Source organism: Drosophila serrata, unplaced genomic scaffold (assembly GCF_035046125.1).
Source record: "Drosophila serrata isolate PLE 108 unplaced genomic scaffold, ASM3504612v1 contig_376, whole genome shotgun sequence".
Classification (NCBI taxonomy): Eukaryota; Metazoa; Arthropoda; class Insecta; order Diptera; family Drosophilidae; genus Drosophila; species Drosophila serrata.
The window spans coordinates 1,554,592-1,572,129 of NW_028257274.1; the positions used below are offsets into that span (position 1 = coordinate 1,554,592).

Consider the following 17,538-nt stretch of genomic DNA (forward strand, 5'->3'; position numbering starts at 1 on the left):
AGTGACACAGCAGTTTTTATTAAAGATAACTAGAAACATATACTGAGTTCAGAGCCTAACTTAATTATATATTCACGAGTATTGATTTCTTACGATAGTTTAAAAATCGAACTTGACTTTGGCGCCAACTTTTGCTACATTATTGGAGTATTGTAAATTCAGTCCTAAGTTTACAACCAAGACAAGAACCCGTCATTTCCGACCCTATAAACCATATATATTCTTGATCAGCATCAACAGCTGAGTCGATCTAGACAAGTCTTAAAAGATAATAAATTTTAATGTTACATATATATATATTTCCAAAAATCTTAGCCAATAAAGAATTAAACATCTTTGGCTTTGAAAATGTAACCTTGGTTATCGTATCATTTACCTTTATTATTTTGATTATTGGTCATTTATCATCATCGTATATCATTAATTGGTCTGGGTCAACTGCAATGCCTTGTCTGTTATCTAGCTCCATTTCCTCCTTTTGAAGTCTAAAGTTTTATTTTTAAAATATGACTGAAAGATTTAACTCCATCATCACTTATGTAGGGAAGTGCTAATGACAAGTGGGCCTTCTACAAATTTTTTTACAAACTCCTTTAAGAATGTTTGAACCCTGATGTTGTTATTGATTGATGAAAATAAAATATTTAACATATTCCTCAAGGAAACCAATTACTTTAAAAAACCCCAAGAAACCTGTTGTAAAGTCATTGGTAAAATATTTAATCAGCTTAAAGCACCAGAGTTCAAAAATCGTAATCATAGACATAGGCCACCACCAAAACGTGTCCTACGCAGCTCATAATCCGGTAGAGTGGGAAACATGTTTCCTTTTTTCGGGGGTTAAGGATAAGGACAAGGACACAAGTTGTTCCTGCTGCTGTCGCCGCTGATGATGATGATGTTTCCGCTGGCTGACATTTAACGCGCATTTAACTAATTTCATTTTAAATTGTTGACAATTAAGGGAAATTGCCAAGACGAATCGGGAGCAGGACCAATGCCTATGGCTCTTGGTTCTACTTACTCGTACTTCTCAACAGTTTCCCCTTCCTAGAAAACACCACGTGCCATGTCGCAGTTAATTTGTTGGCAATAAGTTGGAGCACCAGGCCTAATTACAACAACACGCACGACATGACTGCGAAATTTTCATTAAAATCAGCCCGCACTCAATGGAACAATGCCAGTGTTGGACCAGTTGCAATCGAGAAGGAACAGGAGCCCTCCATGGAGTTCAGGAGTATGAAGCGAGAGCCGGCCGGGCTGCCCCTTCGACTGGCGGTGGGTCGTGCCGCCTGGTGGATACCCAACCCCGGGAAAATAGTCATTCAACCTGCGACTGTGCCCACCGCCACTTCCGCGGAGGATACGCGAAAACTGTCCTTTGCCGCCGCATTAAAGGATTTTCTGCAGAACCTGTCGTTTCATTGTTACGGCAAATTGGTGGAGCAGGGTCGGCGAATTCAAGAGCGGTAGGTGGGCCGGATACATCCGGAGCCGGGGTCCTTTTCAATTAGCATTAGCCATTACCAAATCGGAGGTCGTATCCGTATCACCCGCAGCTTCTTCTGGTTCGTTTTCCACCTAACCGCCCTGAGCGTCCTAATTGCATTCCTCTGGGGCACCTACACCAATGAGCAGGATGCACTGGTGACCACCATGTACCATCCGATGTATCCCATCTGGAAGGTGGAATTTCCTGCGATATCCGTGTGCAGTCTGAACCGTATATCACGGCGTGCGGCTTGGCGTTATGCCCAGGATTTGTGGGTTCTATCCTTTGTGTAATAGCAATCCTTTAGAGAGTAATGATTCTTTTTAAATAGAAGCAGCAAGGATCCCAAAGGGCATAATGCTAGTTTCTTCTATGACAAACTAACGGCTTTCATGTACTTGTATTACGATCCCTGGGACCTGCAGGACATAGACGATGCCCTGCGTTTCCAGAGCTTCCTGGATAGGTTCGATACAGGAGCAGAGGATCTGTTTTTTAATACTAGAAAAAGGATGCATGCTTTGACGCCGAACTGCACCGATATGTTTGTAAGCTGCAGGATAGCAGGAGCACTCTTCGATTGCATGGATCAGTTCGAGGAGACATTGACGAGCCATGGCTACTGCTGCACTTTCAATTATGATGGAAGGGAGGTTTCTAACGAATATTATTTCAGATTAATTATTGAATATTTTAAGTATTCCCTTTAATAGGTACATAAATAAAAGGGACTTTCGTCAGCGCTACTTTGGACCCGATATGGGCTTGGTTTTGACTCTTAAGACTCAGCCTAGTGATAATTTCTACAAGATCAATGGACACAATGGATTTCTGGTGAGATTTGAAAGATATACCCAAAGAATTTCCACTAGAGTTAAGCAAGGATATTCCAGATTTCCATTTATGAGCCTCACAGCTATCCGGATCCCTTTTCTGGCGGAGTTGCTGAACGTGTGGCCGAGGCGGGTGTTAACACCCTGCTGCCAGTTAGGGCCAAAATATTTGAGACTCTGCCAGAGGCCCGTAGCATGAGTCAATCTGTGGTGAGATATTGCTACTTTTTAAATAGAAAACAACAACTTAACTACAACCTTATAACTCAAAGTATTCTTAAATTATAAGAAACGTTATTCGTTCTCATTAAATTTCTGAAAACCAGCGCAAGTGCTTGTTCGAAAACGAGATGCCTTGGATCTTCGCTCGACATTACACCTTCAGCAAGTGCATCTCTGCCTGCCGGGCCCAGAGTGTGGTCAGTCTCTGTGAGTGTGTGCCCTTTAGCTTGCCGCACAGGTACATCGATGGGAACGAGAAACGCATCTACTGCACCCTGCAGCACCTGGCCTGTCTCAAGCGCTACGAGTGTGGGTCCTAGAGTTGGAGTTAATAGCATATTCATGGGAATAAATTTCTCTTCTGTTTCTCTGTCTCCATTTTATTCCTTCCTGCTCATTCCATTCCCGTGTCCAGTCAAGTGGTTGAATGTCATCACCAGTCGCGAAAATGTGACGGGTCTGGAGCACGAGCTGCAGGATGCCCTCTTCTGTCCCCTGTGCCTGGCCAGCTGCACGGAGACCCGTTACAGCGTGCGGGGAGCCATGACCCTGGGCCTACCGCCCACCAGTCCGGCCAGGAGTATACCGTAAGTCCACCGGAACGGCGGATTCATTGCGGTGGAAATGGCGATTCATTCGCTGCTTCAATTTGCCTTCCATGAACGGCTTTCTTTTCAATTTCCATACGGAGTCGATCTTGGGACTGAGGGATGGGTTCCGCCCTGTGTTGTCAATTCAGCCTTTTTTATTGATTGTTAATGGTGGAAGTTTTGCTTAAAGAAAAAATTACAGGGAAACTGGTAGGCTTCAAAATTTAAGGGGTATATCTTTGGGCTTTTCTAAATTTAAATCCTTTATTGGTTTGTTTTAAAAAGGCATTGGTAGTAGGTTTATTTTATAATTTTTTTGGTAACAAAGTATAATATATAGATATAGATATTTTATTTTATATTTCGATAAAACTTTGTCTCTGAATGCCGGCATCACTGGGTTTCCTCTTCCATAACATCGTAAAAGATTTTCATTTTGCAGGCGAAGCAGTCCCGGACCACGTGCCAATAACAGTTACGGCCCCAACTTCAGTTCCGGATCCGGCTGGGACTCATCCTCCGCCACCGAGCTGGCCGTGGTTCGTATTTATTTTGCCGAAACGCACATTCAATACTTTCGCCAGATTATTAAGAGCGCCTGGTACGAGACCTTCAGTGAGTAGTATTTGGGGATGGAACTGGCATTTCCCCCGCTGCTACAATTTTGCATATCTCACCCACTCCGTTATGCCCCCGTGCCAGGTACAATTGGCAACATCTGCGGCATTATAGCCGGCTTCTCGCTGATTGGCATCTGCGAGCTGTTGTTTTTCCTAGCCAAACAATTATGGCAGGCATGCCGGGCGGAGCTAAGGGCCGAGCTCGCTCACATTCAGGCGAGGAGCCAGAAGAAGGACTCCCAGAATCACATCCGGAGGGACACCAGGCACCGTGCAGAGCCAGCGGAACCGGAAATGGAATCGGGTCGCCCGATGAGGTTGTTTATACTGCCGTAATTGAGCGCGATGCATCGTTAATTTTAAAGCTCACTGATTTTTATGCACATCCCTCGACAGTGGAGTCCAACTCAAGTGCACTTACTTTGCATTGCCACATAAAAATAAACAGGACACACGTACGACTGCCAATTGTCGATGGGGGGAGATTGGCCAAAGCCCAAGGAGTTGCCAAAAAAGGCCCAGACTGTGACATTAGCGCCAACCGTTGCCACATTCCGGCTGGCCAGTTGCCCATCCGGAGGTCAGTCGAACAGCCACATGGACCACAGTTCCCGAAACACTTGCAATCAGCATTATCTTTTATTTGTCGTATGCAGAGTTGGCAAAAAAAATAAAAGAGGGAACACCCACAGGCAAACAAAGTGCGGCCAGCTGCCCGAAAATGAAATCAATGCGGAAAAATTGAGTCTAAACTCGATGGGGGAAACACCATCTTGACGGAGCCCTTCGCCATCGTTTTGCGACAATTACAATTTCAATTATTCTTCTCGAATTACTTTTATCTGCCGAGTAATTTATTGCTAGCTCAAGAAGTCGGCGAACCGGGAGCATAAGCAAATTTCTATTTGTTTATACATTTGCCTGAATAATTCGAAATGTCTAACCCAAATACACTGAACCACATACATTTTAATACAGTGGCAGACTTTATTTTTAGTGGCAAACCCCAAAAATTAAATATAGATTAGAGAAAAAAATAAAATTGAATTAAGTTGGGAAACATAAAAGTTATACATTCTTTTACATATCATTGCCCAAGTATTAAGTAGGGTTTTTCACATTTAAGTAAGTAATTCTTAATGTTTCCCTGTGTATTTTGAGTTTATGTTAAGGCTTTACCTGAATGAAATCTTTGATGGGTTTTAACTTCTGCCAATTCTTTTGCACAAAACCATTAATATACAAATTCATAGACCTCCACCTACACAAACAGGCAAACAGACCGTCAGACTTGCCCGTGCATATATGCAAATTTGTAGAGAAATTGAAATGATTTCCCATTGAATTCTGTACGCCAGTTGTTGGCTTTGCCAAGCATAAAACTGCCTAAAAATTGCAAAAAATTTAAATGAACGCACTCCATCGAGAGAGAAAACAGCCGAATGGAAAGCATTGTTAAACAAAAGACGGGGATGTGGATGCAGACTAGGTTTGCCCAAAGAGTGAAGGAAGTTTTTGGCAGGACGACTACAGAGCTTCAATCCGGCTTCGTTTGGTATTATCGCACAATACAATATGTATATTGGATTATTTCGTTTGTGAGAGCTGGCCAGGGAAACCTGGATTCGGGTTCCTTCCCCTGTTCCCAGTGGGCGGCCCTAATCCTCCCTCAGGGAGACCTCGCAACGCTATCAGCTTGTACAGAATTTCAACCAATAACACAAAAATATGCGAACGAAAATCAAAAATACTCGTACTTCTATGATTTCTTTTTTTTTATTTTCGATCCCCATCGCTTCCTCATATTTTTGCACCTTCATTCATCCCCAAAGGGGAGTTGAAGTTTTTAATTGAATTCCGTATGGAGAGCGGAGTTCTGGTGCTTCGGTGATTTTTGTAAGTTTTATGCCAAGTAACTGCATCAAAAGTGCAAAAAGTTGAAATTGAATGAGCCCCAAGGTAGGGTGAACGATTAAGGGAGTGGACTGCGAGTGAGGAAATTACAGGAAGCGACTTAAGTTTATTAAAAGTATTTAGGATACGATAGGAAAATTTGAAGAGGTACCTGCACCGAAGGTATATCATAAATATTATGACTTATTTATATAAATCTAAGTATATGTATGTCATGAACACATTTTCCATTCATGAAAATAAATGCAGTAAACGTAGCATTAGCCTTGTGGCAAATGAAAAGCTGCTTCTGGAGATGGCGAAATGTATTCTATAAAATCCGTATATATCTTTAGTGCATAATCCATGAGACCCACATTCCCCCAGCCCTCTTCAGTCTACTTACACTTTTACCATTTTCCACACATAAATAAAGCTAAACATCCTTTGTGGCCGTATGGGGTTAAGCTAAGAGGATAACCCCTCGACGAAAGCCAATGAGCGGAGGTCCCTTCTTTGCTAACTTCCTTCCTGCCATCCATGGCGGAATGGTGCCCAAAATCCTGCAGCCCATTTAAAGCACTTCTCGCTCCTGCTCCTCCATATCCTCGTTTTGGTCCTAGTTTCCTCTTCCGTTGCCCGTTTTTAAGCACTGCCAGAGATGTCAAGCTCTCTCCTCGGCTGTTTAAGCTTTCAATTTCGCTGATGCTGTTGTGCGGTGTGTATACCCACACACCCACCACCGCACAACAAGGGTCAAAGAATTAGTTACAAACAATGAATAGGAAATATATCTTAATGCTTATTGTACTTTTTATAGAGACTTAGACTTATATAGATATCTTTAAAAATATAAATTAGAAAGATATCTTAACTAGAAATACATTTTTGGTAGCCACAGGAAGCCAAAGAATATAGTCAGGGGATTCTCATTCACAAACAATTGTTTTCCTATAGAGTTTAAGATTATAATATATTTTTTAGGCCATACAATATCCTTTTCATCTGCCCGTAGCTGTGCTTGGGTGTGTGTTGAATTATTTAGGACGCAAGTGTCAGCGGGCTGCTCTAACTTGGCTTGTACAAGTGCGTGTGCAACTGTATGTGTGTTAGCCAGTATTTGTTTTTCCGTCTACACGGTGTCTGCAGCTCCTGCGACGCTTCCATGAATAAACATGCAAACAAATTACAGCACTCGAGAAAACCCAAACAAAGGCAGAAACGGCGCTCCTGCAAAATATGTTCAGCATCTGGAAGCAAAGGTTGGTAGCCACCGAACAATGAAATGTAGGCTAAGAATTTAATGGCAATTTTTGTGGCGATTTTATTATATATTTACATATATATTTTTTAAACACCAATCATGGCTGAGCCGGGTGTAATCTGTGCTAGCACTGAAGCTGCACATGCTTCATTGCATTTCTGAGCAGGTCCAATGATCGCTTGAATGGCTGACTCAGTAGCTGTAATTCAGTACCCATGGCATCACTTTACGTCAATAGGAAAAGCTCACTCAAGCATTTTCCGACAGCTGGAGACAGTGGTCCATATGCCAGAGATATGTATGGCTGGCCTGTTATTTCTTGGATGGGATAAAAATAAATGGAACTCTAGGAAATCACGATGTATAACGAGTGGAAATGTTTGAAAAAAGTAAGAAGCTCTTTATTATATCATATCATATCATGTCGCTAATAATCGATACAATGTCGATAGATTGGAATTCATTTCTAAGCACAGCCATAAGTTAAAATCCATTTTAAACCACTGTGCCTTGGCCTGGCCTTAGATAGAAGCTGAAATTGTAAATTTGGGGCTGTCAAAAAAATTTGAAATGCTCTTAATGCCGTCCAAGTCTCCCCTCCATCCGTACTTTTACTCTCACTCCCACCCACGCGACTAGACATCAATCAACACCTTCGACAAGTTGATTGACAGCGGCAGAACGGCAGCGTGGAAAATAAATCTGTCATTTGCATTTCAAGTTTCGTTTGAAATCAATATGAATGTAGTACTTGAAAATCATTCCGGCTGCCGTTTCTATTTGCTTTTGCTGTTGTTGTTATTGCTATTATTATTATTATTGTTGCTGGCAAAGTCAATTTGTCAAAAACACGCCCCCACCACAACCGCCCACAGCAGATGCTTGTCAAAGCTTTTCATTTCGTTTCGTTGCATTTTCCGTCACGGGAAAATGTAACAAAAAGCATAAAAAGGGGAAATCCCTCAATGTTTTCTTTCCATCGGTTTGGACTGCAGCTTAAAAACAGATTTTACTACTCGCACCCTGCCCAAGTGATGTACATATGTACTGTACTGTACAGTGTATGATTTAAATGTATATATTAAAACCGCATATTTAATTAATATGAAATAAATGATCGGGAAATGAATTACGTTTTGGGGGGCTGGGCAGCAGACCTGAATGGGAAATGTCGGCAAAATATTGGTTCACGGTTTGGCTTTAATGTTAACGCCACTCACTCACTGCCTTTCAGCCGGTTTATTCGCCAGACTATTTGTTTAAATCCACATGGAATGCAAGTACATACATATATTTGTTATGTTGGTTAAACGCTTTTGCGATTCTTTTATCTCTGAACGACGGAGTCTGGCCGGTTAATTATTTTAAGCTTCTTCATTACAATGTCTGTTGGTCCTGAATGAAGGGAGGTCCGCGGTCATAGTAAGTTATGCAGTCGGAGGGATCGCATTATCCCGAATAATGCAGCACTTTATCTGTAGGTACGCGGATTCAATTATGCTGGCCGTGTATAATTCTTTGCAATGAACTCGCTTCTACCCAAAATATGTCTGCTTAATTAATGAAAAATTTGCAATTAAGTGAAATTTATTTAATTTGATTTTGAAAAGCAAGGAACATTTGTTGTTTTACTTACGGAAGTTGTTCCTTGACATTTTACCATACAGAAAATAGAATTAAACATTGAATTCGCAAAGTATTTCTTTTATATATTTGCAAATTTAAAATTACTACAAATTTAGTATCAAAGTATCATTACTTCTTTGTGAATTTTAAAAACCTGAAATTTAAGAATGCGTGGGACCATGTGTCATTTTCCAAAATAATATCTACAGTATTTATTTATCGGCCACAGCTCACAAACACTGACACAGGCAGTTGAAAATTAAATGGAAAAAATACCTATAGTAATTATAGTCATTGGACTCTTTTTGAGCGTAAGTTAAGATTAATATTTTTTTTTTGTATTATGGAATTTATTTGCAATTAGCTGATTACAGACTAGTCATTTGTTGGTTCAGACACTACCGATAAAGTACCACGAAAGAAACTCAAAGAATGAAATACCTTCTGCCCATGGTAGTCACCAATCCCTTCAAATACCCCTTAAACCTGCGGACGATGCTGGTCATGGACCATCGGTGCTCAATGGCACAGTCGGCTTGGTGATGTTCCCGAAGTCCTCTGAAGGTGGAAATAGGCTGCATCCCATTTGGAAAAAGAGCAAAATTAATATCTTTCCCCATTTTACAAGACACAATGAACCTGGTGGTCAAAGTAACAATAATTCAACGGTGCAGACCGAAATGACCATATCAGTGCCAGAATTACGGACGGATGTTTCGGGAAACATTGTGTTTGATAAATGGTTCGCTACCAATGGAGATTCCCAAGTAAATTCTCGCGTTAAGGAATATTACCGCGGCAGTCCCTCCACTGTAAAGTTTCGCGCCCCAGAACGCCCCAGAATGTATTCCCCCGGACATAGATATGGCCTCTCCACAGTCTGCCGGAAAAGGTCCACAGTCTATAACGTTCCGAACATCTTTTTATATCTAAAGCCGCGCATTTACAACAGAGTATTTAGTTTTCGGGCGGTGTGGATGGACCTTCGGGAGGAGATCTGGAAGGAAGGAAATTCGCAAGAGTGTCACCAGGCTAATATGACAGATTGGTGGAAGTATATCAATTGTGCCATAAGGCGGAACATGCGAATGGATTATCTAGTTCCGATGTACCCCCTACACCAACAGGGATACTATTTCCATCCCGATATTAAATTCTATAGATATGTTAAATAAAAGATTTGTGTGGTTGTAAAACTCAATGTATTACCATCTTTACTTTACCGTTTTCTATTTGTGGTAGAAGCGGAAATTTGATATTGTCGAGCATACAGAGATGACCGTATCAGTCCCAGTTCTTAAAACGGATAAAGTGGGAAACATTGTGTTCGATAAGTTGTTCGCCAACAACAAAGATACACTTGAAGATTCGCAACAAAAGGAGTATTACCGCGGCAGTCCCTCCACTGTAAAGTTTCGCGCCCCAGAACGCCCCAGAATGTATTCCCCCGGACATAGATATGGCCTCTCCACAGTCTGCCGGAAAAGGTCCACAGTCTATAACGTTCCGAAAATCTTTTTATATCTAAAGCCGCGCATTTACAACAGAGTATTTAGTTTTCGGGCGGTGTGGATGGACCTTCGGGAGGAGATCTGGAAGGAAGGAAATTCGCAAGAGTGTCACCAGGCTAATATGACAGATTGGTGGAAGTATATCAATTGTGCCATAAGGCGGAACATGCGTATGGAATATCTAGTACCGAAGTACCCCCTACACCAACAGGGATACTATTTCCATCCCAATATCAAATTCTATAAATGGTAGGTAGGTTACAGTGGTGAGGCCCATTGCTGGGGCCTCCAATTAGAGCTAAGCTCCTTTATGTTCCACTCCCTCTGTTGATGTTATTCACTATCAGTACCATCCAGAGTCAGTAAGGAAACCTAGGATTGCTGAAACTTTCAGCTTTCCTATGTTTCCCAGTAACTCCATCTGGTAGGCACCAAAGTGGCGAAATCTGATGTGGTTTAGCGCTGGGCAGAAGCAGAGCAGATGTTCCGGTGTCTCTTGCTCTGTATTCTATAAATACTAAATAAAAGACTTGTGTCCTTGTAAAACTCGTTATATATTTACATCTTTACCGTACTTTTTCTATTTGTGGTGTATAATTAAAGGTCAGGACGAGTGCCCCATAGTTGTCCCTCATTGTCTACTTATTAATGCACTAAAAAAAAAAAAAAAAAAAAAAAATCTCAGGCGGGAAAACCAACAACAGACCGAAATATTTATAATTACGAAGCGGAAGGACACCGAAGAGACGAGACGAGATGTCTGAAACTTGTGGAGGCGGATGATAAACCAAAAACATGGCTAAGTTGCCGCACATTTTTCATTTTTATGTTGGAGTGAAGGAAGTTAAAAGAAAAGCAGCAATATCAAGATAATTTAATGCCTTTAAAACAGCGAAATGCCGTTAAAAGCAACAAAGGAAATCGTTTTCCGTAGGATTCGCCGCGCGGCTTTTCTTTCCCTCGGTGTTGTCTGTTATTATCCCGTTGTCGCCTGACAAATAAACACATACATCCGACGTCCACCCTCTAAGAGAGTGCGAGAACATTAAATTAAATACATAAATCATAATTCTTTTTGTTGTTACTTGTTGTCTGCCGACAGGACGGCGATAAGGTGAGAGGGAGTTTTATTTTTTTGGGAGGAATGTTTTTGGGGGAAATGAATTCAAGTGAAACTTTAAGCCGGCGCCCTCAGAGAAAATGCCAACAGGAAATAATGTAATGGTCGCTTTTTGTCCCATTTTGTAGTAATTAAAATTGTCTACCAACTGCAGACATTGTTTATCATTTTGTTTCTGTTTGTTTGTTGTATTTGTTGTTTTGTATTCGAGGCCATTGGCCCTGGAAATTAACAAGAACATTAAAGAAGTTCATGTTAAAATTGAACTCAATGTGACTATTATTCATATTATTTATGATCACTCGAATGAGTAAACTGTTAACCCATTTTCATTCCTATCAATATTACTCACCTAATAATTAATAGGCATTAACACTTATCGGACAATATATCTGCATAATTAATTGTTAATGAAGATATGGCATATATGGCTCTCGGTATTTATTTGCACACAGACTTAAAATTAATTTTATATTATTGCCAAATCAACTGTAAAGCCGATAAATTAGTAGTTTAAATACATCAAACTGAACGATACAAAATATTATATTGACAAATTAATGGGCTCCGGTCAGTAAATTTTAAAATGAACTGAACAAAGTGAAGTGTACAATGAGAGAGACCCTTTAAGAACTCCTTTAAAATACCGACTTCCCTCGTCGAAATCTCAATGGAATTAAATATGAGAGGGCCAGCCTGGGAAAGGATTTATAGGTTATCCTGGGAAATCGAAGCTGCCGAGGCTAAGGCCAAAAGTGGTGCCCTAAATAAATTCACAAATCGGTTTAGCCCAAAGTTTCGGGCTGGGCGTCTTTCGTGGGGGAAGAAGGCTGTTTGTCTTTTTTACGAGCCCGGTTTTGTTAATGGAAAAGAGACTCCCTGAAAGGGTGTTAAAAGTGCCTACACCCACACTTTCAGCGGTCGTCAGGTTAACTAAGCAGCTTGGCATAAATTTGTACTTGGCTTTCAAATATTTGCCTCGCATTTAATTTTGATGAGCAAATTTTTGTAATACTTTCTGTGTCTTTCGGTTGCGGTTTCTCAGTTTTGTTGTCACTTTTAATTGTTGCATATTTGATGTACACACCGTAGCTCATTACGGGCCGAGTTTTACGGCATTTTCACGACGCAGCCGCCCATCAAATTTCCCTAACGCTTTCGTTGCATATTTTAGTTAGCTTTTTGCTTGTTTAATGCCCCTGATTCCATTTCCCCCTTTTTCGGGATGTCGTATTTTACTGGTTTGTTGTTTGTAGTTATATTTTTCTGTTTTTAAACAACCTCCATTAGAGCGGTCCGCGGCTGCATATAATTTCTATGTGCAGCGCTGTAAAAGTTGCATAAAATAAATAAGCACCGAAAAACCTGCAATAATAATAAAAATAATAATTTGCGTTGCCAACGCAATGACCAAGGCTTCGCCGCCGAGGGTCGCAATGGCACTCGCAATCGCATTTCCAGCTCGGAATTTGCCTTTTCCCGCTGCCTTGCGCTTTTCTACTTCATTTTAAACGATGATACTTAAATTTCCATTAAAGCACTTGCCGCGACCATCAATAAACGTGGTCGTCAGAGGGGGGCAACGGACTGCGTAGTTCTGTGCTTTTTTTCTTTTCTTTTTTATTGTATTTTTAAACCAAAGTCAAGCATACTCTGCGGTTGCCACCCACCATATCCCCCATACCTCATCCATTTTCCATTTCCCATTTCCCACTCCCCACTCGTAGCTATGGCAAAAGTGCGGGTGGTGGTGGATCCAAATATTTACAGTGCACAACTTTCGCAAGTATATATGTATAATATATATGTTTATATTGGCCAGAGATGCACAAATTATGCTGGAAACCCTGTTGGAAATATTCTTTAATTTAAATACAAATTGGTTTCTTGTCTGATCTAAAGAAAAAGTTTAAGCTTTTTATTGATTTGTGATCATGAGTTTTTAGGTAATGAAATCGCATAAGTTACTATGAGTAACTATCAACAAAAGGCTAGATTTCTTAGCATGCTTGGGATTATGGATCAATTTTCAGAATAAATCTACATTTATTTTTAACGAACAGTTCACATACACCGACACAGACAGTTGTAAACTAAATGGAAAGAACATTTATACTAGTTATTGCCATTGGATTCTTTTTGGGCGTAAGTTAAGATTTGTTAATTGAATAATTTGTTTACAATTATCTAATACGCAGGCCAGTCATTTGTTGGTTCAGTCCCTTCCGATTAAGTATCATGAAAGAAACTTAAACGTTAAAACACCATCATATACCCGAAAACATCCTCACAAAAAGATAATTGATAATCGCCAGGCAACGCAAAAACAAATTAAAGATTCGGACGATCAGAAATCAGCCACCGAGGACGCTCTCGGTTGGGCAATGTTCCCGATTCCCCTTGGCAATGCGGGTGGAAATAAAATACCTTCCCAAAAGGGCAAATTTAGCATGTTTCCCAAAATTGCACATACCAATGAAACCGTCGATAAAAGTACCAGAGCTTTTAGTACTGCCAAAAGTAAGGCGCATACAGAGATGACCGTATCAGTCCCAGTTCTTAAAACGGATAAAGTGGGAAACATTGTGTTCGATAAGTTGTTCGCCAACAACAAAGATACACTTGAAGATTCGCAACAAAAGGAGTATTACCGCGGCAGTCCCTCCACTGTAAAGTTTCGCGCCCCAGAACGCCCCAGAATGTATTCCCCCGGACATAGATATGGCCTCTCCACAGTCTGCCGGAAAAGGTCCACAGTCTATAACGTTCCGAACATCTTTTTATATCTAAAGCCGCGCATTTACAACAGAGTATTTAGTTTTCGGGCGGTGTGGATGGACCTTCGGGAGGAGATCTGGAAGGAAGGAAATTCGCAAGAGTGTCACCAGGCTAATATGACAGATTGGTGGAAGTATATCAATTGTGCCATAAGGCGGAACATGCGAATGGATTATCTAGTTCCGATGTACCCCCTACACCAACAGGGATACTATTTCCATCCCGATATTAAATTCTATAGATTAGTTAAATAAAAGATTTGTGTGGTTGTAAAACTCAATATATTACCATCTTTACTTTACCGATTTCTATTTGTGGTAGAAGCGGAAATTTGATATTGTCGAGCTTCGTTGCCATTTTGTGTAATTAAAGGTGAGGACGAGTGCCCCCTAGTTGGCCCTCATTGTCTATTTAAAGTGAAGTAAAACTAATATTAAAAAAAAATTTAAGATATCAACGCACATAAAGCTGTTGCTTTTTAAGATTCTTCATATCTACGATTCTTACGATATTCGCATCATCATCTTCAGTTCAGTTTAAAAATAGTGCGTCAATTAAGGTTTTTATTAGATATGAGTGCTCAATGCGTACCTCGTACAACGGGTTCCTTAATTCTTAAGTATTATATCTTAATTATCGATAATTACAATGATCCCATCCCTGGTGGGATTAATTTACAGCAATGCCAATGAGCAATACAAATGCGTATATATACGTATATGTATATTCATTGCCGCAATGACGAGTGCCACACATTTTCATTACTGGCTTCTGTGTGTGTGAGCTATATGCATGCATATAGTAAGTATACATATATACATATATATTTATTTATTTTTTTGCCCAGTTTTTCTCATTTAAGCAACTGGCCAGGCAGCAAATATTTGCACTTTAAAATGAATTTCGCGCAAAGGCGGTGGCCTGCTGCCGATTTTGCTGCCGGCCTAAAAAGGTTGCTGTTACTGCAACCGATGAGAAGTCGCAACCTGGGGCAAAAACGGCGTACGAGAAACATCGACGCACTTGGCCGGCATTCAATCCGATCCATGGCAAAATAATTATATAATGTTGCCAGCTGGAAATATATTTATGAGCCAAGAGGAGCCACTGGGGCCACTTGGCATTTCATTGTTGACTCTCTAATTCCCAGATACGTGGACCCCCAGGGCCAAGGGTAAAAGATAATGATAACTCTTGGCCCATCGTGGCAGGCTTAATAATAATGATAATGTGTCATAAGGCAATTATTCAGTTGCAAAAGTTGGCTGAAGGGCAGCGCAGGAACGGCATAAAGCATAAATAAATATCCTGCAGTTATTTGGAGTGTGTGTTGACAGCAAAATTGATTGCAATTAATGGGGGTCCTAGGCGATACGCCATACTCCACACTCCATACTATGTATGCATGCTTCCAGCTCCAGTTGCAGCACCACCACCAGCCCCAGCTCCAACTCCAGCTTCAGCTCCAGCTTCAGTTCCTCTTGGCCTGAAGTGCAACAGTTTGCGCCTGAGTGCCTCCGCTCAAAAGATGTTGACGGACAAAGCAAACAGCTATAGAAACTGAACTGAAACTGAAACAGAAACTCAACCATTCCGGCCAAGACAGACCCCAGTGAAGTGAAGTCGAGTCAAGATGTCTTGAGATGCCTTTGCATGGCTTATCAATTAGGCAAATTAGTTGTTTATGCTTGAAACGCAGATCTGCGGCTAAGTATGCCAAGGCTCTGAAATACTAACTAAGTTGTTTAAATACAGACAACTGCACCCAGAGACGCTGAGGAAACGTTTGAAAATCAATTAGGGCCTGATCCTGAGATCTCCAGAATAAAAGCACAGAAAGAAATAAGCGAAAACTAAGTATGTAAGATTAAACAAAACGCAAGTAACAAATTGAAAAATTGAAAGCAGTTTGTGTTAAAAATTATGAAACATAACCTTTTTGCTAGCCACTCAATCTCTAAACTTGAATTTAATGTGCAACATTAGATGGCAATATACCGAATATGATGAAGCTTTATTACAGATACAGAAAAAGTATATGAGCTTGTACTTTACTTTTACCTCTTTTGCAGTTTTGAAAAAAAGGAAGTTTTTGGGAAGTCAGCAAAGGTAATAATTACATGCAGTTAAAGTACTTTAATTATTTATTTCAAAGTGTTTTAACGCTAAAAGCGATATTCAAACTCATAAAGAGTTAATATTTTATTAAGTAAAACCACATAAATCGGTGATTCTTGCATTTCTCCGTGTGCAGCAAAGCCAATTTGGCTGCGTCAATAGAAGGAAAGGACATGAAAGAATGCCTTTGCCTTTACCTCTGCCAGACCCCCAGGGAATCTGTTCGGAACTCGACTCGGAACTGGGACTACGACCCGGCAAGCATGTAAATATTCAAATCAAAAGCGCAATTGAATGTGCGAGTAAATGTCATCGTATCTCGCATTCAAATCTTTGATTGCCAGCCATTCAGGACGGCAGGTTTATTGCACTACACTTGGCACTCAGCCAGACGAGTGTCGGAGAACCGAGTCGTCGGGGCAATCCGATCCCATTCACCTGCTGCTCCTCCAGTTCTCCGGCTCTCTCTCCGGCTCACCAGCTCCGATGACACTCAGACACTGTGCCGGGAATTGACACAGAATAGCTGCCAAATGCCAAATGCCAGAGCACAAAGCGAAATAAGGAAGTGTTTAAATAAAAATGCGAAGGACGAGGAGAAGAAGAACTAGGACTGTATGCCGGGGCAGATCCCGCGGGTATATCTATAATATATATATAGTAGTATGCATGTTATGTGTAGCCACCACATTGTGGCCATATAGGGTAGTAGTGGTTGTTGCAACAGGAAGTTGGCACAGGCAGCATGGAGTGGCATTGATCTTAGCATTGGACACGGCTGAATGCTAAATGCTAAACGCTGAATGCCGAAGCCCAACCAAGGCTGAGGTGGAGGTTGAGGTTGAGGTTGAGGCTGAGGCTGAGTCGCCTGCAGGTCAGTCATACTTAATTCCAAGTGGGTTTCGAGTTGCCAACTTGATATTGAATCGTGGAAGGGCTTTAGCTTCGAGTGGAGGCTAGTTCGTTGAACCAGGGCCCTCGAGTGGAGGGTCTGCTCTCGCTCAAGTATTTAATGGGGCACTGGGATTAAGCCCAAGAGCGGAAACGAGGGTTACACTGAAGCCATAACTGGACTTTCCACAGATTACATACTGAAAATGTATTCTATCACAATTTACTCTTTATTAACTTTTAAATTTTATTTGTTTACTTGAATGAAAATAAACATCCCAAAGTAGTCACAGCTTTCCCTTGTATTGACCTTAAAGACCTCCTTCTCTTGGCCTTGTGATCGGAGCAATCATAGGCCTTGCTATGCTTACTCAATTAATTAGCACCACATTGCGTATGATTGATTTAGTGCTGGGCTTTATTTATGGCGGCTAAAGGTTCGTTTATCGATGATGCTTTCGTTTGTATTTACGGCCATGTTTGCACCGCAGTTGCCATCGGAGGGAGTGACTTGCAATAGCTAATAAATATTTGTGCAACGTTGCGTATGACTAATGTGCGATGCACTCTCCGTGTG

At 41.0% G+C, this 17,538-nt stretch overlaps 4 protein-coding genes across 4 annotated transcripts; all 4 read left to right on the forward strand.

The window, feature by feature from the left end:
* Nucleotides 1–595: 595 nt before the first annotated feature.
* On the forward strand, nucleotides 596–4,213 carry ppk24 (pickpocket 24). The gene is made up of 9 exons (XM_086839666.1): nucleotides 596–1,472; nucleotides 1,563–1,766; nucleotides 1,827–2,141; nucleotides 2,206–2,329; nucleotides 2,389–2,538; nucleotides 2,655–2,859; nucleotides 2,966–3,137; nucleotides 3,583–3,755; nucleotides 3,843–4,213. The coding sequence occupies exons 1-9, from the start codon at nucleotides 1,135–1,137 to the stop codon at nucleotides 4,094–4,096; spliced, it is 1,935 nt and encodes a 644-aa protein (XP_086695792.1). The 5' UTR covers nucleotides 596–1,134; the 3' UTR covers nucleotides 4,097–4,213.
* A 4,481-nt stretch (nucleotides 4,214–8,694) lies between these two features.
* On the forward strand, nucleotides 8,695–9,744 carry LOC110191098 (uncharacterized). Its single transcript, XM_020961844.2, has 2 exons — nucleotides 8,695–8,854; nucleotides 8,918–9,744. The coding sequence occupies exons 1-2, from the start codon at nucleotides 8,807–8,809 to the stop codon at nucleotides 9,716–9,718; spliced, it is 849 nt and encodes a 282-aa protein (XP_020817503.2). The 5' UTR covers nucleotides 8,695–8,806; the 3' UTR covers nucleotides 9,719–9,744.
* Nucleotides 9,744–10,722, forward strand: LOC147642646 (uncharacterized). The gene is made up of 2 exons (XM_086839830.1): nucleotides 9,744–9,767; nucleotides 9,810–10,722. Exons 1-2 carry the CDS (start codon nucleotides 9,744–9,746, stop codon nucleotides 10,305–10,307), a joined length of 522 nt encoding a protein of 173 aa, XP_086695956.1. The 3' UTR covers nucleotides 10,308–10,722.
* Nucleotides 10,723–13,144: 2,422 nt separating this feature from the next.
* On the forward strand, nucleotides 13,145–14,232 carry LOC110191149 (uncharacterized). Its single transcript, XM_020961905.2, has 2 exons — nucleotides 13,145–13,319; nucleotides 13,373–14,232. Exons 1-2 carry the CDS (start codon nucleotides 13,272–13,274, stop codon nucleotides 14,204–14,206), a joined length of 882 nt encoding a protein of 293 aa, XP_020817564.2. The 5' UTR covers nucleotides 13,145–13,271; the 3' UTR covers nucleotides 14,207–14,232.
* Nucleotides 14,233–17,538: the final 3,306 nt, after the last annotated feature.